Source organism: Bombina bombina, chromosome 6, assembly GCF_027579735.1.
Source record: "Bombina bombina isolate aBomBom1 chromosome 6, aBomBom1.pri, whole genome shotgun sequence".
Taxonomy (NCBI): Eukaryota; Metazoa; Chordata; class Amphibia; order Anura; family Bombinatoridae; genus Bombina; species Bombina bombina.
Window position 1 is genome coordinate 104,493,783 of NC_069504.1, and position 15,727 is coordinate 104,509,509.

At 35.4% G+C, this 15,727-nt stretch overlaps 2 protein-coding genes across 2 annotated transcripts in view; one reads left to right on the forward strand and one right to left on the reverse strand.

Annotated features, from left to right (window-relative positions):
* Positions 1 to 15,727, reverse strand: part of FBXL13 (F-box and leucine rich repeat protein 13) — a 478,799-nt gene that overhangs the window by 264,770 nt on the left and 198,302 nt on the right. The window lies entirely within an intron of this gene.
* LRRC17 (leucine rich repeat containing 17) overlaps positions 1 to 15,727 on the forward strand; it is a 44,353-nt gene that overhangs the window by 19,628 nt on the left and 8,998 nt on the right. Inside the window, exons 2-3 of the mRNA XM_053716537.1 lie at positions 1,067 to 1,886; positions 14,434 to 14,589. Coding sequence (XP_053572512.1) covers positions 1,154 to 1,886; positions 14,434 to 14,589 — 889 coding nt within the window. The 5' untranslated portion in view covers positions 1,067 to 1,153. The remainder of the gene's footprint in view (positions 1 to 1,066; positions 1,887 to 14,433; positions 14,590 to 15,727) is intronic.

Sequence of the window (15,727 nt, forward strand, 5' to 3'; positions counted from 1 at the left end):
GACAGTTTTTCACAGCCAGAGGGTGTTTGTTCATTTGTGACACACCCATGGAGTTACCTAGGAGTCAGCACTGATTGGCTAAAATGCAAGTTTGTCAAAAGAACTGAAATAAGGGGGTAGTCTGCAGAGACTTAGATACAAGGTAATCACAGAGGTAAAAAGTATATTAATATGCTGGTGTGCTGATAGTGTACTGATAATATCAACGCTGCGGAATCTGTTGGCAGCGCTGCGGAATCTGTTGGCGCTCTACAAATACCTGATAATAATAATAATAATATCTAGCTATACTTCACATGCACGTGCAGAGGAAAATTTTAACACTAAAACAGTGATAAATTTTACCAGAAGCATTTTTGCTAATACATGTACATTGCAAATATGTTTCTATTCAATGATGTAATTCATCTATGTGCCTTTAAATTTTGTCTGGAATGTCCGTTTAACCCCACTGCAGTGATTAAATACATAGATCATGTGCTAATTGCACTATTGCTGGCATATAACACATTGGAGCATCACCTTTTGCATTTGTATGTCACTCTAAGAGCTTTCTTAAAGGGACAGTCAAATCCAAAAACTTTAATGATTCAGATAGGGCATGTATTTAAAAAAAAAACTTTCCAATTTACTTTTATCAAACATTTTGCTTTGTTCTCTTGGTATTTTAGTTGAAAGCTAAACCTAGGTAGGCTCATATGCTGATTTCTTAAACCTTAAAGGCCGCCTTTGATCTGAATGCATTTGACCGTTTTTCAGCACTAGAGGGTGTTAGTTCATGTGTGTCATATAGATAACACCGTGCTCATGCACGTGGAGTTCAGGTGAGCCAGCTCTGATTGACTAAAATGGATGTCTACAGAGGCTTAGATACAAGGTAATTACAGAGGTAAAAAGTAAATTATTATAACTGTGTTGGTTGTGCAAAACTGGGGAATGGGTAATAAAGGGATTATCTATCTTTTGTAAACAACAAAAATTCTGGTGTTGACTGTCCCTTTAAACATTATCTTTACTTGAATTTAAATTGTTACACTTCGTTATTCTGTTTTTTTTTTTATTGCAGGGATTTTACGCACCACATCAGTGAACTCTGGTTTCAAAGGAATATTTTATTGCTGTTCTGGCTAATCAGGGCCAGCTGGATGTCAGGATGCGAGTGGTCACCCTCATTCTTCTCCTTTTCTTTTGTAAAGGGTCAGATTTTAGAAAGATAAGAAAAAATAGAGGAAATACCTCCAAGAAACTCTCAAGCACAGTGAAACGCTATGCTCCTGAATTACCTTGTGATACATATACATATCTTAATGAGAAATACTTGGATTGCCAGGACAGAAAACAGATGTCTGTCCTTGCCGAGTGGCCAGACGACCTGATCCATATGTTGTTGGCAAGAAACAGATTCCGTATACTAAAAAATAATATCTTTTCCAAATTTCAGAAATTGAAGAGCCTTGATTTACAGCAGAATGAAATAACTAAAATCGAGAGCCAGGCCTTTTTTGGATTAAAACAACTTACAACTCTTCTGCTGCAACATAACCAAATAAAAGTATTGTCTGAGGAAGTGTTTATTTATTTGCCTCGACTTACTTATCTGCGGTTGTACGATAATCCCTGGGACTGTAACTGCGAGTTGGAATCTCTTATCACCTTGCTGCGGGTTCCTCGTAACAGAAATTTGGGGAATTACGCATTATGTGAGACTCCGGCAATGATGAAAGGTCAAAAGCTAAAGCAAGTAAGACCTGAAGTGATTTGTACAGAGGAGGATACTATAGACCCTAAACCAGTAGAAGGGGTTAAAATCACCAGCCCTGTTGTAGATTCATCAGTTTGTCATGTTTATATGTATCCAGTTCAAATGCTTGACTGCAGAAGAAAAGGTTGGTATGGGTGCTTTATGTTAAAAATGTTATTCTATGCATTGTTTATTGACCAAAAAATTTATATCAATATTAACCTTTTAATGCTGTTATCCCGTTGTATTCCGTCACAACGGCACTGGGCTTTAAAGCCGTTATGATGGAATACAACGTCATCGCAAACAGCTGTCCTGAAGCCTACTAGGCTTGCAGGATTTGATCGCGGTCTGGAGGGCGTTCCTAGTGTCATAGGGACACTCCCCAGACCCGATCCCATAATTGAAATCTCGCGATCGTTTGCACAATTGCATAATTTCAATTTGTCTACATCAGAACGCTGTTTACATTTAAAATTTTCATTAAGAGAAGAGAGATATAATCAGAAAATCTCTGTTTTTTTAGGTTGAGTACGAACTTAAAGGGACAGTAAAGTCAAAATCAAACTTTCGTAATTTAGATAGAGCATGTAATTTTAAACAATTAAACTCTAGCATGTGTACACGTTCATGAAACAATAGCAGTTAAAAAATGAATGTTTCATTCATGAAATCGTTAGGATATACTTATCTTCAGAGCTATTTCACTATAAACGCTACACGTCGCTACGGTCGCCATTTTCAGCATTTAATTGACAGATGACTTATCTGCAATCAACTAATTGTTGTTTCCCCCCCCCCCCCCCCCGGGGCGTTCAGCCCCTTTGCACAAACATCACTGCCCGGGGGGAAACAACGATTAGTAGATTGCAGATGAGTCATCTGTCAATCAAATGCTGAAACTGGCGACCGGAGCTTCAGCTATTATCCGTGTAGCGTTTATAGTGAAATAGCTCTGAAGATAAGAATATCCCATTCTCTCATTCATTTTTTAACTGCTATCGTTTAACTTTATGTAATCTGTTTAACTTGAAATTCACTTTAAGGTTACTAGAGCCCTGTACTATGCTACATTAGAGTTAAGTGTAAGTTATAAGTGTAAGCTGCATGTTTATATATAAAAAAAATTGTTGTCTTTAATGTGATTTGTACCTGTGAACTTCAATATAGCAGAGGGGTAAATAAGTCAGAACTTGGAAAATATACTGATTCTGTTATTGTTTAGCTCATAATTGGAATTAATTTTATTTAACTGTAGTTTCATGTTGATCAGCTAAATCTTAGTGAAATCAAATTACCTCAATTTGATCTAAGCTACAGCAAATCAAATTAGCTGAACAACATAAATTCTACATTTGATTGTTAACACCAACATTCAGTTTTAGTTGTTTCAAATGCCACATTGAAGTTTTATATATCCAGATCTACTTCTTGATTGTTTTATTATAGCTAGGAAAACACTAACCAATGAGATCTAACTCTATGTCGAATTTCATAAAGACTAGAGTGGTATTTTTGCTGTACGTTTGTCTATTTTTTTTTATACTTTTAATCTAGCTATATATACCTGAGTGAGTGCTGGTTATCCTTTGTGTGGATTTAAGCCCAGCTTTCTGTGAGTGTGAGGTGAGACAGTAGTACATTTTGTCAGTGACATATGATACTGGGATATGTACTGGGATACATGGGATATGTACTGGGATACATGGGATACTGGGATATGTACTGGGATACATGGGATACTGGGATACATGGGATATGTACTGGGATACATGGGATATGTACTGGGATACATGGGATACTGGGATATGTACTGGGATACATGGGATGTGTACTGGGATACATGGGATATGTACTGGGATACATGGGATACTGGGATACATGGGATATGTACTGGGATACATGGGATACTGGGATATGTACTGGGATACATGGGATACTGGGATACATGGGATATGTACTGGGATACATGGGATACTGGGATATGTACTGGGATACATGGGATATGTAATGTACTGGGATACATGGGATATGTACTGGGATACATGGGATATGTACTGGGATACATGGAATATGTAATGTACTGGGATACATGGGATATGTACTGGGATACATGGGATATAGACTGGGATACATGGGATATGTAATGTACTGGGATACATGGGATATGTACTGGGATACATGAGATATGTAATGTACTGGGATACATGGGATATGTACTGGGATACATGGGATATGTACTGGGATACATGGGATACTGGGATATGTACTGGGATACATGGGATATGTAATGTACTGGGATACATGGGATACTGGGATACATGGGATACTGGGATACTGGGATATGTACTGGGATACATGGGATACTGGGATATGTACTGGGATACATGGGATGTGTACTGGGATACATGGGATACTGGGATATGTACTGGGATACATGGGATATGTACTGGGATACTGGGATATGTACTGGGATACTGGGATATGTACTGGGATACATGGGATATGTACTGGGATACATGGGATATGCACTAAGATACATGGGATATGTACTGGGATACATGGGATATGTACTGGGATACATGGGATACTGGGATATGTACTGGGATACATGGGATACATGGGATGTGTACTGGGATACTGGGATATGTACTGGGATACATGGGATATGTACTGGGATACATGGGATACTGGGATATGTACTGGGATACATGGGATGTGTACTGGGATACATGGGATACTGGGATATGTACTGGGATACATGGGATGTGTACTGGGATACATGGGATACTGGGATATGTACTGGGATACATGGGATGTGTACTCACTCTGGTTTCAGAGCAATGTTCAGTTTAGAATTTTACATATGTCTAGTGAAACTTACAAACGTATTTGTATTTCAGTATGTTTGGTTAGTAGCTAGTATGTATGGCTGTAGATAGGGACCGAGGTAAGAAAAGACCTTAAATGACCACTAAACCCAAAATCTTTTTTTCATCATTCAGATAGAGAATACAAATGTAAACAACATTACAATTTACTTCTATTATTTATTTTGCTTCATTTTTTAGATATCCTTAGTTGAAGAAAAATCAATGCACATGGGTGAGCCAATCACACGAGGCTTCTATGTGCAGCAACCAATCAGCAGCTACTGAGCATATCTAGATATGCTTTTCAGCAAAGAATATCAAGAGAATAAAACAAATTAGATAATAGAAGTAAATTCGTTTAAAGATGTTTAAAATTGAATTCTCTTTCTAAATCATGAAAGAAAAAATGTGAGTTTAATGTCCCTTTAAAGGACACTGTAACCAAAAATAAACAGCATAAATCAATTAAAAGATTTGAAAAAAAGACAATTTTCAAATCACTCTAATTTTCAAAAATGTACCTTTTCGCCGCTATTATATTTAATTTTTTTAATATTTTCCAAACCCACTCAGTGGGTACTGTTGCTCGGTGTCCAATCCGGACGGAGAACCCAGGTTTGAATATGGCAGCACCTAGCCGCAATGCGCATGCGCAGACTTGCACAACATCATTAAAGACGTCTATCCCTGTATAATATTGGCTTCAGAAGCAGATGCGTGAGCTCAAGGGCGTAATGCGCATGCGCAAGCAGACAATTAAATATTAATGATATGCAACTAGACGGCCGCTGATTGGAGGAAGCAATGAACGATTGCACAGCCCATATTAGTTGGTTGTCGTTCATTACGTCATGACTAAAAATATAAAAACATTTTTTAATATATTAAACGGATCGTTTCACATTGAAAGTAAGTGCATTTTGTTAGTCTCATATAAAAAATTTTTTATATAATCGTTGTACATACAAAAAAATCTTTTTACAGTAATCCTTTAAAGAGACATGAAACCTCCCCCCCCAAAAAAAAATCATAATTCAGACAGAACAATTTAGAAAAAAGTATCCAATTTACATCTATAATCAAATTTGCATCACTCGTGTTATTCTTTGTTGAAGATATATCTAGATAGGTAGCGTGCATGTCTGGAGCACCACATGACAGGAAACAGTGCTCTTGGCTTGCTAATGTATAACATTGCAAAATACTGCCATAAAGTGCTGCAGACGCTTGCACACTACTGAGCTTACATCCCTGCTTTTCAACAAAGGATAACACAGAAAACAAAGAACATTTGATAATAGAAGCACATTGGAAATTTGTTTAAAAACGTATGTTCTATCTGAATCATTCAAATACATTTTGGGTTTTATGTCCCTTTAATATGGCACCCGAGCCAATCGCCTTTAGGCCAAATGCTGGAACCAATTCTTCATTTTATACGTTTGATCCAGTTGTATGTATCTGAGTGAGTGCTGGCTGTAAGATAATAGAAATTATATTCAAATGTAACTTTATCAAGACGATTCTGTCACTAACGCAAACAAATGTTAATTGTGTATAGTACATAGTAAAGTTATTAGATCATGATCCAGCTTTTCAAATATGTTTGAAGTAGAAATACCAAGATTAGTTCCAATGCCAGACACACGACGGAATATTAATAAAGAATAATTCATTGCAGACATCAATATCTCTGGTGCACCATGGCAGATGTGAGCAAAACATAGACGCACATTTGTTTCTCTTTCTTTAAGAGTCAACTATAGCAGGAGGCTGGAAAAGTGATAAACTACTTAACAGCTGGAAGTGTTGTAGATAAAATATGACAAATCGGAAACAGCACAGTGATTTTATTTGGCTAGAAAACACTCCCTGTAATCATTATATTGTGAATAGAGAAGAGAAGTTAAAAGGACAGTAAACACCTTAAGATTTTTATATAAAATGTTTAGTTATACTTAATGAAGCAATACGGTTTCAGGGTTTGTTTTGCCCCCTTTAGCTCTGAAAATATAGGATTTTCTCATTCTCAGAACTTAAAATGAACCAGCTGACTTCTCAAGGATAAGCTTTTGCCTAAGGACACCAGCAAAACTATCAACAGTATAGCATGCTATGGGTTGTTCCGGATTTCAAAGCTCTCTCCCGCTGTCCCTCCTCCCCCTATTTATGTTTGAGTTTTACTAAGTGAAACCTGGGATCACTCAACACCCCCAATTTCTGTAGATTCCCACAGTCTTTATTGGGGAGTACCATTAGGGGGAGCCAAGACATATGTACATGTGTATGTGTGGTGATAGATAGATAGATAGATAGATAGATAGATACATAGATAGATAGATAGATAGCAAGTCATCACCATTTGAACATTCTGATGCAAAATGACGTCTTAATTTGCTGTTAGAGCATGCCATTTTTTGCATTACTAACCCTACAGCTAACTATGGGCCACATCATGAGTGGAGCGCAAAATATTGCTTTCCCGAGCATGATATTTGCACTCCACTCAGTAATACCAGTGCGTTAGCATTGCATGGAAGCTTTGAGTTCACAAGAGTGCACTTCCATAGGCTCCTAGCGCAGCAAAGGGGGTAAGTCATGCAGGGATGGGCAGCACATTGAGATATATATGTATATACACATAGTAACACATAAATATATATGTATATACACATAGTAACACATAAATATATATGTATATACACATATTAGCACATAAATATATATGTATATACACATATTAACACATAAATATATATATATATACACATAGTAACACATAAATATATATGTATATACACATATTAACACATAAATATATATATATACACATATTAACACATAAATATATATATATATACACATATTAACACATAAATATATATGTATATACACATATTAACACATAAATATATATGTATATACACATAGTAACACATAAATATATATGTATATACACATAGTAACACATAAATATATATGTATATACACATAGTAACACATAAATATATATGTATATACACATAGTAACACATAAATATATATGTATATACACATAGTAACACATAAATATATATGTCTATACACATAGTAACACATAAATATATATGTATATACACATATTAACACATAAATATATATGTCTATACACATATTAGCACATAAATATATATGTATATACACATATTAACACATAAATATATATGTATATACACATATTAACACATAAATATATATATATATATACACATATTAACACATAAATATATATGTCTATACACATATTAACACATAAATATATATGTCTATACACATATTAACACATAAATATATATGTCTATACACATATTAACACATAAATATATATATATATATATACACATATTAACACATAAATATATATGTCTATACACATATTAACACATAAATATACATGTCTATACACATATTAACACATAAATATATATGTATATACACATATTAACACATAAATATATATGTCTATACACATATTAACACATAAATATATATGTATATACACATATTAGCACATAAATATATATGTATATACACATATTAACACATAAATATATATGTCTATACACATATTAACACATAAATATATATATATATATATACACATATTAACACATAAATATATATATATATACACATATTAACACATAAATATATATGTCTATACACATATTAACACATAAATATATATGTATATACACATATTAGCACATAAATATATATGTATATACACATATTAACACATAAATATATATATATATATACACATATTAACACATAAATATATATGTATATACACATATTAACACATAAATATATATGTATATACACATATTAACACATAAATATATATGTATATACACATATTAACACATAAATATATATGTCTATACACATAGTAACACATAAATATATATGTATATACACATAGTAACACATAAATATATATGTATATACACATATTAACACATAAATATATATGTATATACACATATTAACACATAAATATATATGTATATACACATATTAACACATAAATATATATGTATGTAAGTATATACATAATTTACATATATATTTCTAGAGAACACAAAGTCCCCATAGGCCGCAATGTAAAAGCACTTTTTAGTGCCATTTTTTTCCCACACCTGCACACTTTAACCCCTCATAACTGCTTCTTGCAGTTATTTATTAAAAAAAATAAAATGCTACTTTTTTATTATTGATAACTATAACACACTTTCTTTTGGGGGCAATTGAGGAATATTTAGAAAATTAAAAGGACATGAAACCCACATTTTTTATTTCCTTATTTAAAAAAAACATGCAATTTTAAGCAACTTTCTAATTTACTTCTATTATCTAATTTGCTTCATTCTCTTGATATCCTTTGCTGAAAAGCATATCTAGATAGGCTCAGAAGCTGCTGATTGGTGGCTGCACATTCATTAGTTTACAATCATATCTAAGTAAAATAAAACATATTTTTAAAGTATAATCTATGATTATCTAAGGGAAATAAATAATTTCTCTACAGCATACTTGGATGGATAAATAATGTAATTCAAGAAGAGAAACGCTTGGATGACCCCAACTAGACCGCAGGGCCATTTACAATATCTAGTGACATTTAGCGGACTGTTCTTATAACTAAATCCATATGACTGACAGCTAAACAGTGTCCCAATAAAAAGTCAAATTACATTAAATTGATTACATTAGTGAGAGATACTGACACTTAAAGGGAAGGGAAACCCCACTTTTTTCTATTATGATTGAACAATAAAAAATAAAAAGTCTGTTTTCAAATGTACTTTGTACTCATGGTATTCTTTGTGGAAGAGCATACCTAGGTAGTGTGCATGTGTCTGTGTCACTATATGGCAGCAGTTTTGCAATAAAGCTTTTAACAATGTTCTATATTGAGCAAACACTGCTGCAATCTAGTACTCAAAAGTGTATAACTGTTTAAAGCTTTCTTACAAAACCGATGCCATATAGAGCTCTAGACACGTGCACACTACCTACCTAAGTATATATATATATATATATAAATATAAACAGCAGGCAGGCCAGCAGTGCTTTCATGATATTGATAGTGATAAAGAATAGGGATGCACTCGCCAGGATTTTCAAAGTTACAGGTACCTTTAATGTAACGTTTCGGGGTGTTACCCCTTCGTAACACCCGAAACGTTACATTAAAGGTAACTTTGAAAATCCTGGCGAGTGCATCCCTATTCTTTATCACTATATATATATATATTTACTGCATTTTACATTATATTCTCAGTCTGGGAGCTCATACTGCCGTGCCTCCTTCCACACTCCCTTCTTTTAAAGATCCATGTCACATAAAGTGAAACCTGGAACTACCCAGCCATGACTCCAGACCTCTCCAACCCTGCCCACACCACAATCAAGTAATTTTTGTTTGTTGCATTTAATATATATTAAAAATGTTTTACAGATTTTTTTTAAATAGATTTTACTGTACTGAAACTGTACTGGGTTTTATTTTGTTTGCAAGCTGTTTCACTGTCTACCAATAAGGCACTTATCAGCCAGTGAGCAATCAGACTTTAGTGCCTTGTATACATAATATTCATTCATACACATATTTATTTAAAATCAAAATACAACATTAACACTTTAACATAATATGTTTACATGTTTATGCAATATAAAAATAATAATAAAAATAAATATATATATATATATATATATATATATATATACACACACACATACAAAAACACACACACACACACACACACACACTGGCGTTCAAAAGTTTGAGGTCACTTACAAATTTCTTTATTTTCCATGAAAACATACATGAAATGAGTATGAATGGGGAAAAAGGTTAAAAATAATGATTTTAAGTAAAATTATAATTGTGTCCTTCAAACGTTGTTTTCGTCAAAGAATCCTCCATAAGCAGCAATTACAGCCTTTCGGACCTTTGGCATTCTAGTTGTCAGTTTGTTGAGGTAATCTTAAGAGATTTCACCCCATGCTTCCTGAAGCACCCCCCCCCCCCACAATTTGAATTGGCTTGATGGGCACTTCTTATGTACCATACGGTCAAGCTGCTCCCACAACAGCTCAATATGGTTGAGATCTGGTGACTGTGCTGGCCACTCCATTAAAGATAGAATACCAGCTGACTGCTTATTTCCTAAATAGTTCTTGCATAGTTTGGACCTGTGCTTTGGGTCATTGTCCTATTGTAGGAGGAAATTGGCTCCAATCAAGTGTCATCCACAGGGTATGGCATGGTGTAACAAAATTTAGTGATAACCTTCCTTCTTCAAGCTCCCTTTTAAGCTGTGTAAATATCCCACTTTGCCACCACCAAAGCAACCCCAGACCATCACATTGGCCCCTATTTACGAAAGTCTGGCGGACCTGATCCGACAGTGCGGATCAGGTCCGCCAGACCTCGCTGAATACGGCGAGCAATACGCTCGCCGTATTCAGCATTGCACCTGCAGCTCACAAGAGCTGCTGGTGCAACGCCGCCCCCTCAGACTCACGGCCAATGGGCCGCCAGCATAGGGGTGTCAATCAACCCAATCGTACTCGATCGGGTTGATTTCTGGCGATGTCTGTCCGCCTGCTCTTTCTGACCGCTGCTTCATAACTGCTGTTTCGGCTCGCCAGAAACACGGGGCATCAAGCTCCATACGGAGCTTGATACATATGCCCCATTGCCTCCACCATGCTTGATAGATGGTGTCAAGCACTCCTCCAGATTCTTTTCATTTGGTCTGTGTCTCACAAATTTTCTTCTTTGTGACCTGACCACCTCACACTTAGATTTGTCTGTCCATGACACTATTTTCCAATCTTCCTCTGTCCAGTGTCTGTGTTCTTTTGCCCATCTTAATCTTTTCTTCTAATTGGCCAGTCTAAGATATGGCAACTCTGCCTAGAAGGACAGCATTCCGGAGTCGCATTTGCACTGCTGACGTTGAGACTGGTGTTTTGCGGGTACTATTTAATGAAGCTGCCAGTTGAGGACCTGTCAGGTGTCTGTTGCTCAAACTAGACACTCTAATGTATTTGTTTCTTGGCAATATATTGCATGGAAAAGCCTTCATTTCTCAGAACAAGAATAGATTGATAATTTTCAGAAGAAAGTTATTTGTTTCTGGCCATCTTGAGCCTGTAATTGAACCCACAATTGCTGATGCTCCAGATTCGCAACTAGTTTAATGAAGCCCAGTTTTACTGCTTGTTTATTCAACACAACAGTTTTCAGTTGTGCCAACATATTTGGAAAAGGGTTTTCTAATGATCAATTATTCTTTTTAAACGATAAACTTTGATTAACAAACACAACGTGCCATTGGAACCCAGGACAGATGGTTGCTGATAATGTGCCTCTGTAGGCCTATGTAGATACTCCTTTAAAAATCTGCTGTTTCCAGCTACAATAATAATTTACAACATTAACTATGTCTAGACTGTATTTCTAAACAATTTTATGTTATTTTAATGGACAAAAAAAATGCTTTGCAGGTGAACTGTCAGTCCGCTATAGGAGAAAAGAAATGATACATTTGTAAATAGTCGAATTAATGAGGCATACTATAGGAAATTTTAGTCGAGCTTGCACAATTTTAGGTGCAATTTTGAATGATAAATAGGGGAATTTATTAATCTGCACATTTTTAAGTGCAAATATAGGAGAATAGCAATGATAAATCTTGCCCCAAATACAGTTGATTTGCATAATCAGCAAGTGAATAATAAAAAGACAATGCAATAGCAGTCTGAATTTTATATGAGTAGATTTTTGTCTGACAAATTTAATTTTGTTCCATTGTTACTCCCCTTGTAACAGCCATCAGCCAATCGCAAAATGCATATACATATTTGGGTATATTTATCAATGTGCAAGTAGACATGATACAAATCGGCATTTTCTTGTGAATTGCTGGTGCAATGCCGCCCCCTGCAGATTTGCGGGCAATCAGCCGCTAGCAGGGGGTGTCAATCAACCTGATCGTATTCGATCGGGTTGATTCTGTCCGCCGCCTCAGAGCAGGCGGACAGGTTATGGAGCAGCGGCTTCATAGGGGCAAGGGGCATCAAGCTCCATACGGAGCTTGATAAATATGCCCCATAGACTGTGAATTCTTGCACATGCTCAGTAGGAGCTGTATTAAAAAATAATGTGCATATTTTACACATAATGGAAGAGAATTAGAAAGTTGTTTTATATACAGGTGGCCCTCAGTTTACAACGGTTCAATTTGCACCGTTTCAGAATAACAACCTTTTTTTTCAGTCATGTGAATGCTATTGAAAAGCAATGAGAAGCAGTGCATTGATTAAAATAGCCAGTAGGTGGAGCTGTCCGCTTGTGTTGCAGCAAAGATATGCAAGCCCAGCAAGCTGAAATTAATCAGTTTAACCAGACCTGAGCTATCGAACAGCTTGCAGAGGAACAAGATCTTCCTGTCTATAAATCAGTCCAGATTGGAATGCATAGAAAGAACTGTTTGCAGAAAAATGCAAGTAAAGGCTGTGTTGTGTGATTATTTTATTAGGTTTATAATGCTGTTTAGCAAATGTTTTTGCTCATTTAACTTAGTTTAATTATATATTCTGTGTTGTGTGATTATTTTATTAGGTTTAGAATGCTGTTTAGCATTTAAAGTCTTCATTTCAAAGCTTTAAAAATAATGTATTAGGTGTTACTTATGACAATTTTGAGAGGGGCCTGGAACCTAACTCCCTCACTTCCCATTGACTTACATTATAACTGGGTTTCAATTTACAACGGTTTTGATTTACAACCATGCCTTCTGGAACCTAACCCCAGCATAAACTGAGGGCTACCTGTATATAAATTGCACATTCTATCTGAATCATGAAAGTCTAATTTTGGCTTTAGTGTTCCTTTAAAGTGAAAGTCAACCCTAGCGTTTGTGTAACGTTAGGGTTGACTATTGAAACAAATAAAGAGAGCTTTCATTCATAAAGTATAAAATACTTCATGCAGAAAGCTCTTTTATTTGTTTCAAGCGATCGCCGTTCTCCGCTGTTAAGGAAGCCCACGGCAGAAATTTATTTTGCAAAGTGGTGACATTTTCAGCTCTTACCAAAAAGCGTGTGGGAAATCCAGCTCCCAAGAGCGCCAAGCCGGATTTACCACACGGCTATTGGCTAAGAGGTTAAAACGTTACCTCGAAAGCAAAACAGCGATCTGCAGTGGGCTTCCTTAGCAGCTCAGAGCAGTGATCTCTTGAAACAAATAAAGGAACTTCCTGCATGAAGTATCTTATACTTCATGAATGAAAGTCCCTTTATTTGATCCAATGGTCAATCCTAGCATTTCAAAAACGCTAGGGCTGACTTTCACTTTAAACAAGTTTAAAAGTTCAGCTTAGATTAATCGCCATGAAGTGTGCAATTACAAATAAATAAGAAACACTAAATAATAAGCTCACACGCGTAGAACACAGGCATTTAATTTAACAGCTGGGTAACAGATAATAAACATTGACCTGCAAATCTGTTGCAGGAGTAAATGTTCCATTATATTATGCCTTTGTGAAATATTATTAAAAAAAAAATACATTATCTACTGTTTTAGAAAAGTATATACAATAAAGTATGCCCTGCCGTAATCCTTGTTTACTCGGAAACTGAAGGGGGTAAAAGAATATCTGTATAACTGATTTATTCATTACTTTAGCAGAAGGAGATCACAGCTGCATTAATATGACATGGCCAAACCACAAGTAATAATCCTTTCCATTCTTTCAGAATTACAACGAGTTCCAACTGACATCGCTCGAGACACAGTAAAACTTGATCTCTCCAACAATAAAATAAAACGGCTACAATCAAAAGAGTTTATAAATGTTCCAAATCTGGAGACATTAGACCTGGACAGCAACGGAATTGAATTTATAGATCCAGGTAAGATGAAAGTAATAAGTAAATTAACTAATATTTACAGTAATTATCCTACATTTTTAAATGCCTTAAATTACAGTTTTAAAGGATAAAGACCTATGAAGAATATTTCTGCTTCAAATGGATTTTCACTAAAGATCAACAGTGATTTAAAGGGATTGAATGGTCAAAATTGAAATATGCATGGGTACATTTAAATTTTAAATAGAAGCATTTTTGCATTACACTTCTATTAGTAAAAAATGCTTCTAGTAAAAGTTATTACTGTTTTAAAGGAGTCAAATCACAAATCTGCCATTTGAAAATTTCTCTAGGGATCTGGCAGTGTCGGAGCATAATTTTAGATCATCTCACCTGAGCGAAGAGCTTTCAGTAATCAGGCCCTGTGTAAGCACTTGTTATGTGTATAATTGCCCTTGGGTTTGCACTTTTTGGTGTGAGCTTAAAGTACAGAAGACACCATGAGCCTGATTCTCTAAAGATCTCTGGTCTGGTGAGATTGTTTTATTAATACTGCTATGAGGGTACTGTATGTGATGAGCATAACTGAAACTGGACACTTTATGTTAAGTGTAACATAGTTACATTAGGTACTGTATGAGGAGTGTGTGATAAGGGTAATAGAGGTTAAGTGAACAATTTGTGATGTAGTTGAGGCCGAGTAGACACAGTGGTGAGTATTATTGAGGCTGAGTGTAATTGAGGCTGAGTGAAGTGAACACAGTAGTGAGTGTAATTGAGGTTGAGTGGACACAGTGGTGAGTTTAATTGAGGCTGAGTCAATTGGACAAAGTGGTGGTATAATAGAGGTTGAGTAGACGCAGTGGTAAATGTAACTGAGGTTGAGGGGATGCATGTAGGTGAAGATGAATGGTGAATTTGTGGAAACTGTATTTGAGACAAAGTCAACATGCACCATCATTTTTTTGGCCCTAGGAACAAGTTTAGCTAAACATGTGTGATTTGGGGTGAACATAAATCAAAACCCTTCTCAGGAGTAAAGAACAGCAGACTGTCCCACTGAACATTTCTAGGAAATATATTATTTGTTTAATTGTCATTTGGGGGACTGAGGGGGCACTTTGGGGTGCGCATAATAGAGGTTGAACAGACACTTAAAGGTAAGTGTAGTTGAGGCTGA